Source organism: Hippocampus bargibanti, linkage group LG05 (assembly GCF_051943395.1).
Source record: "Hippocampus bargibanti isolate YZ-2025 linkage group LG05, ASM5194339v1, whole genome shotgun sequence".
Taxonomy (NCBI): Eukaryota; Metazoa; Chordata; class Actinopteri; order Syngnathiformes; family Syngnathidae; genus Hippocampus; species Hippocampus bargibanti.
The window spans coordinates 19,830,001-19,843,539 of record NC_142738.1 but is presented as its reverse complement, the minus strand read 5'-3'; the positions used below and the strand labels follow the sequence as shown (position 1 = coordinate 19,843,539).

The window sequence follows — 13,539 nt, the reverse complement described above, 5'->3', positions numbered from 1 at the left end:
AGGTGGAGGCCACATAAGTACTAAAAAAACAAGAGCACTGCCTTACTTAATTAGTAAAGAATTGGCGAGGTGAGGGAAGCATCAAGGTAACTACAGAGAGAAAAAAATAGGGGGAAAAAAGATATGTCACTGTTTACGAGTATTTATTATTTAAATATTTACTATAGAAAGACGGGTGCGATTAATTGACTTTGAAGGTCGCTCCACCATGTTGTATAATTCGCCACACAATTGCTTTGATTGACACGTACGCTTCAGGACTTTGGGCTTTGGCAGGATTCGACTGTGTGTGCGCTTCGTCGAGCCAGCGAGGTTTTGACTTAAAGCAAGGGAAGGGTAAAGATTCAGTCAAGAGGCCTCCAGGGAGCTGCTGTCTTTGACAAGACAGGTAAGGTAGAAGTAAAAGGGTGCGAGGGCCTCTGTGATTGTGTTCTACCTCTAAAACCAGATGGATCCTTTTGGACCAAATTATAGACCAAATTATAGTCAGAAAATGTCAGCGGCGTTGCCACGCGCTGTCTGCTTTTTCAAAATGATCATGTTGTGCTGGAAACACATGCTGTTCCTTCACTCTGTGTCACATCATTCACCACGTTCCTCTCATGTACATTTAATTTACACCATCATATATTTGATGTACCTCTTGGATGGGGGAGGAGGGCAAGCCAAAGCTAACCTGCTCTCTGGCACCCCTCAGTGTTGATGCTGGGCCTCTTTTTGTACTCCTGCTGGAGGAGACACAAGGGCCTGAAAGAGGCTGTTTACCACGTGTCGGCACACCACGGCGAGTGGGAAGATATCCGGGAGAATGTGCTCAACTATGACGAGGAAGGAGGAGGCGAGCAGGACCAGGTAGCAGGCGTTATAGTACGCGATTACTTTTTCAAGTATATGCATTGCAACTTGTTTTCAATGTCGATGCCTGGAGTGCTTGACTAAACGCAGTCACCAGCACTGACCTAACCTGAATTGAACCTGAAATGAATAATGTTCATTCCATCAGATTTTATTAATTTAGTGCTAGAATTTTGTTGATTTTTTTTTAGCAACATTTTTCTTCGCTGCGTTGCATTGGTAGTTTTATGTGGCAGTTGAGTCATATCAGACTTTACTCACAATGCGCTGTCAATCTGGATAACTGCTTAAGAAGAAAAGGGAAGATGCAGAAAAGTAAAAATATAAAAGCTCTTTCATTAAAGGTATTTCTGTTAACGTGTCACCGTGTAACATGTTAACGTGTAATTTGTTTTTCCAGTTGTTCAGACATTCAGCTCCAATACTATTCCAACATTGCAATGATGTTAACATTACGACTTACAACATTGAGTAGGTTAACAAGTGTTTTGTGTCACCAATTTTTTGATTTGGAGTTAAAACAGCACGTCCGGGAGTGGAAAAAGTATTGTGTTAACCATTATTTCTCATCACACTCATGTTCATTGATTTTTTGTTTCCTTATTAGAAAAACATAAGATGAGTTAAGACAACCTTTGTTGGACTCACAATTGAGAAATTTGCAATTCACAGCAGCAAAGTTATGAAAGGAAAAGGAAAAGAAAAAGAAGTAAAAGACCAAAATATACTACCTGCTGTAAAGGCACCCACTCTTGCTGAGCATCTTGAAGTTAAAATAATAACACAAAAGACACAGTCAGTGATTGAATCTTCAGCACTTTTCTGCACCTTCTTTGTTGTATGAAGCAGTTATAGATGAAAGAGGAGAGGATCAAAGGTACCTTTTCACCAGTGGACCATCCAACAGCACCGATCTCTCCGCTGAAAAAAACGAGGCCGTGAAACATGCTGCCCATTATAGGCGCAGAAAATTTCGTCTGCTCTTCAACTCTGCAAGAATTCAGCATGGAATCTAGGATATCCAGCAGATTGGTCATATACTTTTGGAAATGTTCAGTCTGACTTGGCCAAAGGCTGATTGCATATTCTGCATACCTGCAGTGTCTGCAGTGTCCTGCCTGTTGAATGGCAGGATGTCTGATTTCTTTTCCGAGCCGCACTCCATCGGGAGCAGGCTTGCTGCCTTTGATTTACAGAAAGCCGGCGGGTAAAATTATGTTAAGGTCCTGAACAGTGGAAGTAGTGGAAGTAAAGCAGAGTTGACGGCCTCACACAAAAGTGGAGCATTTGACTTACAGCAGTCTGGGTAAAGAAAAAAAAATCTGATTTGCTGATTCATTCATTTGCGTACACACACATGCACACACACATATATATATATATATATATATATATGCACTCTCCCCACTGCTGTTCTGCATAGGACTGAACCCCCTCAGCCAGATAATCGCCAAGACAGGCTATGGATACCGCCTCAGAAATGGAGCTACGATCAGTCACCTCCTCTACATGGATGACATAAAGCTGTATGCTAAGAGCGAAAGGGACATAGACTTCCTGATCCACACAACCAGGATCTACAGCAGTGACATCGGAATGTCATTCGGGCTGGAGAAATGTAGTCGGATGGTGACTAAGAGGGGCAAGGTAGTCCACACTGAAGGGGTCTCACTCCCTGAAGGAACAATAGCAGACATTGAAAACAGCTACAAGTACCTTGGTATACCACAGGCCAATGGCAACCTCGAACAAAAAGGAAAAGCGGCTACGACCAAATACCTCCAGCGAGTGAGGCAAGTCCTCAGAAGCCAGCTCAATGGCAAGAACAAGACCCGGGCAATAAACAGCTATGCCCTGCCAGTGATCAGATACCCTGCAGGAATAATAAGGTGGCCAAAGGAAGAGATTCAGACCACGGATGTTAAGACCCGAAAACTCCTCACCATGCACGGAGGGTTCCATCCCAAGTCCAGCACCCTGAGACTGTACACAAGCCGTAAGGAAGGAGGCCGGGGACTAGTGAGTGTGAGAGCCACTTTCCAGGATGAAACATCCAAGCTCCATGAATACATCAAAGAGAAGGCTCCAACGGATGATGTACTCAGAGAATGTCTCAGACAATGGGGAACAGAGGATGAGGTGCTGGAAGAGGGACAATCATGGGAGGAAAAGCCCCTACACGGGATGTACCACCGAACCATAGCAGAAGTGGCTGATCTCAAGAAGTCCTATCAGTGGCTAGAGAGGGCTGGCCTAAAGGACAGCACAGAGGCACTCATCCTGGCTGCCCAAGAGCAGGCCCTGAACACCAGAGCCATAGAGGCAGGGATATACCACACCAGACAAGACCCAAGGTGTAGGTTGTGCAAAGAGGCACCTGAGACAATCCAACACATAACTGCAGGGTGTAAGATGCTGGCAGGGAAAGCCTACATGGAGCGCCATAACCAGGGGGCTGGCACAGTCTACCGAAACAACAGCGGAGTATGGACTGGAAACCCCAAGGTCAAAATGGGAAACACCTCCCAAGGTGGTGGAGAATGACCGAGCAAAGATCCTGTGGGACTTCCAGATACAGACTGACAAGATGGTAATGGCCAACCAACCAGATATCGTGGTCATAGATAAAAGGGAAAGGAAAGCCGTTGTCGTGGATGTAGCGGTCCCGAGTGATGGAAACATCAGAAAGAAGGAACATGAGAAAATCAAGAAATACCAAGGGCTCAGAGAGGAGCTGGAGAGAGCCTGGAAGGTAAAGGTGACAGTCGTGCCTGTGGTGGTCGGAGCACTCGGGGCAGTGACCCCCAAACTCGACGAGTGGTTGCAACAGATCCCGGGAACAACATCGGATATCTCGGTCCAGAAAAGCGCAGTGTTGGGAACAGCACGGATACTGCGCAGAACCCTCAAGCTTCCTGGCCTCTGGTAGAGGACCCGAGCTAAGATGGGGGACAGACACCACCCATGGTGGGTGAGACAATGATTTATATATATATATATATATAATATTATATATATATAAAGTCAGAAAGGCCAGACTGAGACGGTTTGGACATGTCCAGAGGAGAGAGAGTGACTATATCGGGAGAAGGATGCTGAGTCTTGAACTGCCAGGCAGGAGACCGAGTGGAAGACCGAAGAGGAGGTTTATAGATGTGGTCAGAGAGGACATGAAGGTAGTAGTTGTGGGGGCGGGGGTTCTTCGGGTCCCGCGGTTTCCTCCCACATTCCAAAAACATTCATGGCAGACTGATTGAACACTCTAAATTGTCTGTGTAAGCTCTCAGTCGTACAGGAGTGGTCCATCGATAATAAGGTTTCTTCAGATGACGGCTGAAGAAACCTTTTCATCGACTCCAAATTGTGTGAGTGTATTTGTGGATGAATGTTTTGATTTCTGTGTGCCCTGCGATGGCAAGCAACCGGTACAAGGTTTTTGCCGCCTATCGCCCGGAGGCAGTTATGATGCAAGACATACCATTGTTCTTTTCGCTTCTAATTTCGTCACATAAATAGACACAATTGATGTGAACAGAGCTGAATGTATTGAAGTTAATTACTGTTCCAGGAAACATTTGCTAGCAAGGAATGAATCACCGAGCAGCAGTGGGAGGAATACACATACTTTATGTCTTATTCAGTTTTCACTCTGGATTTTGACATCCTGACTGACATCTGGCAGACATTTTGACATATTTTTGGTTGTGTTCTCCATATTTGTTTTCAATTTTTTTTCTTCACTTTTGCTGCACTATTTAGCTGCTATAAACTTTTGTATTTATAGACTTGTTCTTAATAAAAATATAACATATTATTTTGACAAAAAGGTGATCGAAAGTTATAGATTTGTTACTTCGAAACATGCAGTCACACAAAATCACATGATGCATGAGTAAATTCCTGTGGATTGTATTACCCACTCATACTATATTATAGCTATTTGTTTTTGAATAGTGCACATGCCATCATCAAAAAATAAAATAAAATAAAATAAAATACACAGATTGAGGACGGCATTTACATTATACGTTTTTTCTTCCCTTTCATTCATATGCTTTGTGATGTGACAAATTTGAGCATTTACCTTGTTTTGGTAAATATTTCAAATGATGCAATTAATTAATACCTTGTATTAAAAGGTACACCTAATTATGCCCACATGAAGGAGGCTGGCAGAAGAACCAAAAAGCAGTGACAGAGCACAAGTACACCAGTTATCCATGCATCCATACATCCATTCATTTTCTCAAGTACTAGTCCTCAACAAGGTCGTAGGTTCGTGGTTCTATCCCGCCACCCACTGAGAATAGAACATGAAAAAAATAAGAAATTCTAAATGAAAACAAGAGCTTTCAAGATATATTTTCACCTACATTTAAATAGATAGGAGATATGTAGTGATAATGATGAGTCAAGTTGTTTCATTCATTTGTCACAAGCTTTCTGCCTGTACGATGCAAAAAAATGTTCCTCTGAATCATTTGCTGAATTTTATAAAGTCCTTGTGCAGAAACTGCTCTTCATTTAAGATACAGAACCATGGTGGGGCGCAAATTTCATGTACCCAGAGCTGAATGTTGATCTATTGACATTTGACCACCGTCCAACCAGCTATAGTACAGGTATACTCAACCCAAGCGTGTGTGTGTGTGTGTGTGTGTGTGTGTGTGTGTGTGTGTGTGTGTGTGTGTGTGTGTGTGTGTGTGTGTGTGTGTGTGTGTGTGTGTGTGTGCGTGCGTGCGTGCGTGTGTGTGCGTGTGTGTGTGTGTGTGTGTGTGTGTGTGTGTGTGTGTGCGTGCGTGTGTGCGTGTGTGTGTGCGTGCGTGTGTGTGTGTGCGTGCGTGTGCGTGTATAAACTATGACTGTTCCGTTAGCAGCATCATTCATTTTCAGATTGCATATCGGATAAACCCATACAATCAGGAACAAACCTACAATCAGCTACCGAAAACAGCCATGTGAGTCAGTTAGCTGAAGTTAAGCCATACAAAAGGCTGCTAATTCCACAATTTTAAGAGCTACGGTTATGGCTGGTTCCTCTCTTTGCAATCAGATAATTAATTAGTGGTCTCATCAATTTGCCAGCATCTCCTTCTTCCAGCTGGTTCTTCATCTCCGTGTCAAGAGCAGTTTCATTTGCTGGCGTGTGAATGAGCTGAGCTAGATTTGTGTCACGTGGCACTTTGGATTTTTATCAGCTCCTCAATTGCTAAACAGATTCCACAGGACGCTATTTTATTAAATACATCCACTGCTCTTCTTGCTTTTAGAATGCTTTCAACATGGCGGAGCTGCAGCGTTCCCTACATCCAAGTCCAGCACAGTCCCTTCGCTACAGCTACCCACAAGGTATCATCTCCAGCCCCGCAAATAAGTCACCCCACCCGGACAGCAGGAAGGGGCTGTCGAACGGGAACTTGAACGGCAGTGCCATCATCGCTCTGCGTCTGGCCGTACCGCCTTCAGAGACCGAGACGCTGTCCTCCCCTCTGACACTCCGTCGCTCAAAGAAGCCCCTCTCCTTCTCCAGCCAGGACCTGGCTCGCTACCTGTGCGAGGTCATCAGAGACATGGAACACCCTGAGGAACAAGGCACCAGGACAACTCCCCGTCGTCCATCCGGGAAGGTGCGCGGACTGGCGGAGGTGCGCTCCCTTAGTGCATCTCAGGGCGCAGATATGAGGAATCAGGGGCCCCAGAGCAGCAGGATGGACAAGTTCAGAACCCTCCAAGCGATGGTCAGTGACCTTAGGCGAGACTCGAAGCCTTCAGAGGACCAGCGAGGCAAAGTGAAGGAGACCAGAGGACTGCACTGTGGGAAGAGTGGATGAGATAGTTGAACAATCCAAGAAGGTGAATAAATCCTAAACGTTGCTGACAAATCCCAAAGGGAAGTGATGATTAGGATGATTTGTGCTCCTTGAGTTATGAATCACTCCTAATCTAAATGTACTTTATTGTACATGTACGTTTTGAACGTTGGACTTCTTGCATACCAAAATGAAGGAATTAATGAGATGTCTTGTTTACTTGGCATTGCACTGTACAGTCAAGACTCTACAGTTATCACTTTTGGAAGGTCCTTCTGTCAAACGTTTACTCAAAAAACTATGAATGCAATATTTTAAATTTTGTTGAAAGTTTTTGTCTGTGATTTCCTAAATTTACAACAACAAAAAAGAAATAAACAAGCGTAGACGATTCCCTTGGCAGAAGAGGGGACATTTCCCTTCAGAATGGTGATTTTTGAACAACGTGCAATAGAGTTCAAGGAAACCGCAGCACAATAGCCTGAACAAACGAATATGTCAGAGTGGTGTTGTCCTGCATGATGCAAGTGGTGGTCACAGCATCCCTGACAAGTTTTCTTCCTACTAAATATGTTCTGTTTGAAGCTTTTGTTGAGGAAGGAAGGAATTTACGAACACTATAAACCAGTCTAGACCATGTCAGCGCTCATTTTGACTTATCTGCCCTGTGAATGTATTGCGGCAATGTGGGAAGTGATTAGCACATCTGCCACCAAGTCAAAGGGTTCTACAGATCTGAGTTTGAATCTCGTGTTGAGCATGTTCTCCGGACACTCCGGATTTCATCCATATTTGAAAAATCTGCATGCGAGCTTGATTGAAAACTCAAAATTGCCATTAGATACCGATGTACAAGTGAATTGTTGTTTCTTTACGTGCCATGTGGTTGACTGGTGACCAGTCCTGGGTGCACCCTGCCTTACAACTATGGTCAGCTGGGATTGGCTCTAGCCCACCCATGACCCAAAAGAAGCATTGTGAATAACGGACGGGTGGACGGGTGTCTCGAAGCTGTGAATAAGGGAAGTCAAAATAAAAGTGTTGATGTTTTTGTTGAGTGTTTTGTCAAAAAAAAGTGAGAAAGGGTCAAAAAAGGTGTTTACATAAAAGTCTGCAAGTGGCAAGTTAACCATACATGTGAGTCATGAACCCATTTATGTGATAACAAAACATTTTCTTCATTTGCTTTTTCAATTACTTTTTGAATAAACAAGTAGCTTTGACATTATTTGGGGTTTGGTTAACACAGGTTTACATAAAGTCATGGTTTCTTCTGAAAAGTGCTCAAAAGTGCTGACCAGACAGAAAGCACATGACAACATTCTTGGCCTATGCAGAATGTGAATAATCTGCTTGAGTTAATCTGTCTGGCTTCATTACTGGCAATGATTGAGGATGGCATTAACACAAATAATACAGTCCGTGTTTTCGGTTTTCCATCTACAAGACAATATACAGGTAACATCCGACTTACAACCAAGTTCCGTTCCGACCAAACAGTCCTGTCAAAATGGTCCGAAGTCGAAATCCTTCAAAATGTTGAATAGAGACTCTGAGGCTAAATGACTCGCAAACTCCCCCCCTCTTGTCAATTGCTGTGCGAGAGTGAGATGCTGGCTGTGTCACCGTTTGCAAGGTGGTAATGGCGGTTGTGGATCCCAAAATAAGCAGGCAGGAGGGAGCAGCAGGTTGTATTTGAGAAATTGGATTAAAATCAAGTCAGCAGGAACAAAATCTAAAACATCAAAATCATCTGGACAGAAAAATACAAAGTATCAAAGAAAACCAAGAGTAAAAGTCTGCCAAGGTGAAACAAACTTGACAGGGTGCAGAAAACACATGCACAGCATACAATGCAATGACCTGACACCAAATGGTCGTGCCGGGTGTCCTTTTGACTGCCACTGATTGGAACGACCAACACCTGCATGGCTGCACGCAGGGTCGACAGCGCTACCCGTTGTTCGCCAATCAGAACGTGGCAGTCTGCCACTGATCGGGACGACCAGCACCTGTGCAGGTGCAGGAGGGGCCGACACCGCCACCCGTTCGTCGCCAACCAGATCATGACAGGCTGGCTGGCCAAAATTGTGTTGCGGTGCTAGGATTAAAATGTTTAAAATAGTGTCTGGAGTTTGTGGTCGTAAGTGCGGGTGGTTGTAATCGAGCTGGTCGTAAGTGGGATGTTACCTGGGATGTTACCATCTGGAAGGTCCTCTTGCCTAACCACCCGCTTGTCTTACCGCCTTCCTAAATGTCATGCAACACACTTTCTTTTTCAACTTCCACCATTTTGTCCTCACTTCTGCCTTTGGTTTCTTCATCTTCCTCACTACCAGTGTGATCCTACACACCACCAACCTATGCTGTCTGGCTACACTCTCACCAACTACTATATTGCAGTCACTGATTCCTTCAGAAGCCGTTGACACAAAATGTAGTCTACCTGTGTACTTCTGCCTCCACTCTTATAGGTCACCCTATGTTCCTGTCTCTTCGTAAAGAAAGTATTCACAATAGCCATTTCCATTCTCTTAGCAAAGTCAACCACCATCTCTCCTTCAGCGTTCCTCATCTGGAGTCCAAACCTGCCCATCATCATCTTCTTTGTTTCCGGCGCCAACATGTCCATTGAAGTCTCCACCAATTACAACCCTCTTACTTTTCGAGATGTTCTGTATGACTTCATCAAAGTCCAACCAAAATTTGTCCTTCTCCGCCAGCTCACATCCGACTTGTGGGGCATACCCACAAACAACATTTAACATCACACCTTCAATTTCTAGCTTTACACTCATCAATCTGTTACTCTTTTTACTTCTAAGACATTCCTAACAAACTCCTCATTTAAAATAACCCCAACTCTATTTCTCTTTCTGTCTTCACCATGGTAGAACAACTTAAACCCTGACCCTAAGCTTCTAGCCTTGCTCCCTTTCCACTTGGTCTCCTGGACACACAGAATGTCTACCTTCCTTCTCTGCATCATGTCAACCAACTTTTTTACCTGTCATTGTTCTTACATACAAAGTTCCTACTCTTAGTTTTATACTCTTGGCGGTCCATTTCTCTTTTCCTACGGGCACATCGCCCTCCTAAAAGTGCTCATCGTTCAATTTAAATGGCAGTGACATTAACCATCACAGGGACAGTTTATGCATGCCTCTTTGTGCTCGTTGTCGACACCCGCGTGTCCTTGATGCTTGACGTGACAGGACATGAGAAGCTAAGAGGATGGTTTTACTCTCCCTGGAGTATTTATTCTTTTCATTTAGATTTTTCAGAATTAATGGATCGCCTATGCATAAGTAAAATCAGATTAGACATGATGAAGCGGTACATCTGCTTCCTATTAAAATTATTAATACCCAAGTTTGAATCGCTAGTTGCTCGGCTATTACTGAGTGCATACCGCCCCCTTTTGATAACTATTTGCAACCACACGAAACGTGCGTTAGTTTAGTGATTTGATCAAACGTCGTGGAATAGAAGGATGCTTGAGCTCCCATCGCATGACAAACAAATGTCAAATGTATTAAAATAAACCTGGTTGTTAAAACATAGCACAATTTTTAAAATTAATTCTAAAGGGCAATGTAGGATCAAGTTAAAATCGTAACAGCAGTGCTATTTCACTGCATGCCTATCATATTATGAAACCACAAATATGTTTATTATATTTTGTTTTTCTACTTTCATTCCTTTCATAACTTTGCTGCTGTGAAATGTAAATGTCTCCACTGCGAGACTAATAAAGGCAAATCCAATCCAAACTGCAGACTGAAATCTTGTTTTCCATTTTGAGCGACCATGTTAAAAAAAAAAAAAAAAAACAATAATGAGTCAACCACTAAAATGTGAATGTTGTAACGCGATATAACACCCAAGAAGCTATCAAACTTCATGAATCTATCAAACTTTAGGGGACACTGTAAGTCAATAACAAAGGAAACTACACGAAATGTAAATTGAAAGATAAGCATAATAACAATACAATAATAGAGTTCCTGTTGTTTTATTCGTCTAAACTGTTTACATCTTTTATATTTTGGTATTGGTGATTGCAAAAAAAAAAAGATCCAAGTTCAACTATTAGTAATCGTGGAACTCAAAAACAATCACCTTTCAACGTCTAAGCTCTCGTCGTACAGGTGTGGTCCATCGATGAGAAGGTTTCTTCAGCCGTCATCTGTACTTCTTTGAAGGTGTCGGACGTTTCGCTTCTTATCCAAGAGGCTTCGACTTTTAGTTCGTTGACGATACCTCTTGGATAAGAAGCGAAACGTCCAACGCTATTCAAAGAAGTACAGATGACGGCTGAAGAAACCTTCTCATCGAATCACCTTTCAAGTTTCACAATATGGCTTTTTATGACTGGTGTTCCTGTTGAGATTAGATAACTTTTATTCGTCTCACATTGGAGAAATTCCCAATTCACAACAGAAAAGTCATGAAAGACAGAAGAAAGGAAAAAGAATAAGTAGAAAAACAAATATAGGATCTGCTGTCAAGGCAGCCACTTCTGCAAAGCCATGTTGAAGTCAAAGTAACACAAAAGACACAGACTATTAACTGTTATATCAATATACATTATATATATATATATATATATCAGAATCAGAATCATCTTTATTGCCAAGTATGTAAACACACAAGGAATTTGTTTCCGGTAGAACACGCTGCACTAGTATCGTCGTCAAAAAAAAAAAAATGCTAAGTGGCACTATACAGTTCCATTTTGGCTACTGTTGAAAGAGTTCAAAGAGTTCAAAGAGTTAATGACTTGGGGGAAGAAGCTGTTTAAATGTCTGCTGGATTTGGTGCGCATGGATCGGTAGCGCCTGCCTGAGGGGAGTAGCTGGAAAAGGTGATGGGCAGGGTGCGGAGGGTCCAGTAGGATTTTCCGCGCCCTAGTTTGGATTCTTGCAGTGTGCAAGTCCTCGAGAGTGGGTAGGGCGGTGTCAATGATTTTTTCCGCCGTCCTAACTGTCCGTTGAAGTCGGATTTTGTCCATTTTTGTGGCGGCCCCGAACCAAACGGTGATGGAAGAACACAGGATGGATTCGATGACAGCCGTGTAGAAATGTTGCAGCACCTCCTGTGGCAGGCCATGCTTCTTTAGCAGCCTCAGGAAGTACATTCTCTGTTGGGCCTTTTTCAGGATAGAGTTGGTGTTGACCTCCCACTTCATGTCCTGGGAGACTGTGATTCCCAGGAACTTGAAGGTCTCAACGGTTGACACCAGGCAGTTGGATAGTGTGGGGGTAGCTGTGGTGATGGATGTTTCCTGAAGTCCACCATCATCTCAACTGTCTTGAGCATGTTCAGCTCCAGGTTGTGACGGCTGCACCAGAGCTCCAGCTGCTCCACTTGTTGTCGGTACGCAGACTCGTCGCCGTCTTTGATGAGACCGATGACCGTGGTGTCGTCTGCGAACTTTATGAATTTGACAGCTGGGTGCGTTGAGGTGCAATCGTTCGTGTAGAGAGAGAAGAGCAATGGAGAGAGGCCGCATCCCTGCGGGGCTCCAGTGCTCGTGGTTCGTGTTGTGGATGATATATTTCCCAGTCTGACCTGTTGTGTCCGTCCTGTCAGGAAGCTGAGGGTCCACTGGCAGATCGTGGGGGGGACACCAAGCTGGAGAAGTTTGGGGATGAGGAGTTCTGGGATGATGGTATTGAACGCAGAGCTGTAGTCCACAAACAGGATCCTTGCGTAGGTTCCTGTGTTGTCAAGGTGGTCGAGGATGTGGTGCAGTCCGATGTTGACTGCATCCTCCACAGACCTGTTTGCCCGGTAGGCAAACTGAAGAGGATCTAGCAGAGGACTGGTGATGTTCTTTAGGTGGTTCAGCACGAGGCGTTCAAAGGACTTCATGACCACAGACGTCAGAGCGACAGGTCTATAGTCGTTCAATCCCGAGGGTGCTGGTTTCTTTGGAACTGGGACGATAGTAGGCTGTTTGAAGCAGGATGGGACTTCACACTGCTCCAGGGATCTGTTGAAGATTTGTGTGAAGACCGGAGCCAGCTGGTCAGCGCAGCCTCTCAGGCAGGAGGGGGACACTCTGTCAGGTCCTGCAGCTTTCTTGATCTTCTGCTGCTTGAAGAGACGTCTAACGTCCAGTTCGTGGATCTGTAGGGCAGAGGGCGGAGATACGGTAGTTTCTGGTAATGGTGGGCAGACCGGGGAAATGGTGGTGTCCTTTTCAAATCGGCAAAAGTATGTATTTAACTCATCAGCCATACCATTGTTGTACACTGCTTGGGGGGAAGGTAAACGAAAATTTGTTATTGCTTTCAGGCCATTCCACACCGATGCAGAGTCGTTAGCGGAGAACTGTTTGTTAAGCCTCTCCGCATAACGTTTCTTTGCGATGTTAATTTCCTTCGTCAGCCTGTTTCGGGCGAGTTTGTAAACTGCTCGATCGCCGCTTTTAAATGCGGATTCTTTCTCTTTCCTAAGCTGCCTGAGTTTGGGAGTGAACCATGACTTGTTGTTGTTGAATGAGCGGAAGGACTTTGTTGGTACACATACGTCCTCACAGAAACAGATGTATGATGTTACAGTGTCTGTGTATTCATCCAATGTGCCCGTTGAAGTTTCAAAGACGCTCCAATCAGTGCAGTCTAAGCATTCTTGTAGCGATAACTTTGCTTCATCTGTCCATGTTTTAACTGTCTTGACTACCGGTTTTACACATTTGAGTTTCTGTTTGTATGTGGGAATTAAGTGGATTAAATAGTGGTCAGAAAGACCCTATGCTGCGTGCGCAGCAGACCGGTATGCGCCTTTGAGTGCTGTGTAACAATGATCTAGAATGTTTTCTCCTCTGGTGAAACAGTCAATATGCTGCTTATATTTGGGAAGTTCA

The 13,539-nt window shown here is 44.0% G+C and overlaps 1 protein-coding gene across 4 annotated transcripts in view; it reads left to right on the top strand.

Moving 5' to 3' along the window:
• LOC148898164 (neural-cadherin-like) overlaps positions 1-10,414 on the top strand; it is a 178,172-nt gene extending 167,758 nt beyond the window's left edge. For 2 of the 4 annotated variants that reach the window (XM_088997196.1, XM_088997193.1), the window contains 2 exons: positions 698-867; positions 6,126-10,414. In XM_088997196.1, the coding sequence (XP_088853322.1) occupies positions 698-867; positions 6,126-6,686 (731 nt within the window). In that variant the 3' untranslated portion in view covers positions 6,687-10,414. The remainder of the gene's footprint in view (positions 1-697; positions 868-6,125) is intronic. The other 2 variants (XM_088997194.1, XM_088997197.1) reach the window with 2 other exon arrangements.
• Positions 10,415-13,539: the final 3,125 nt, after the last annotated feature.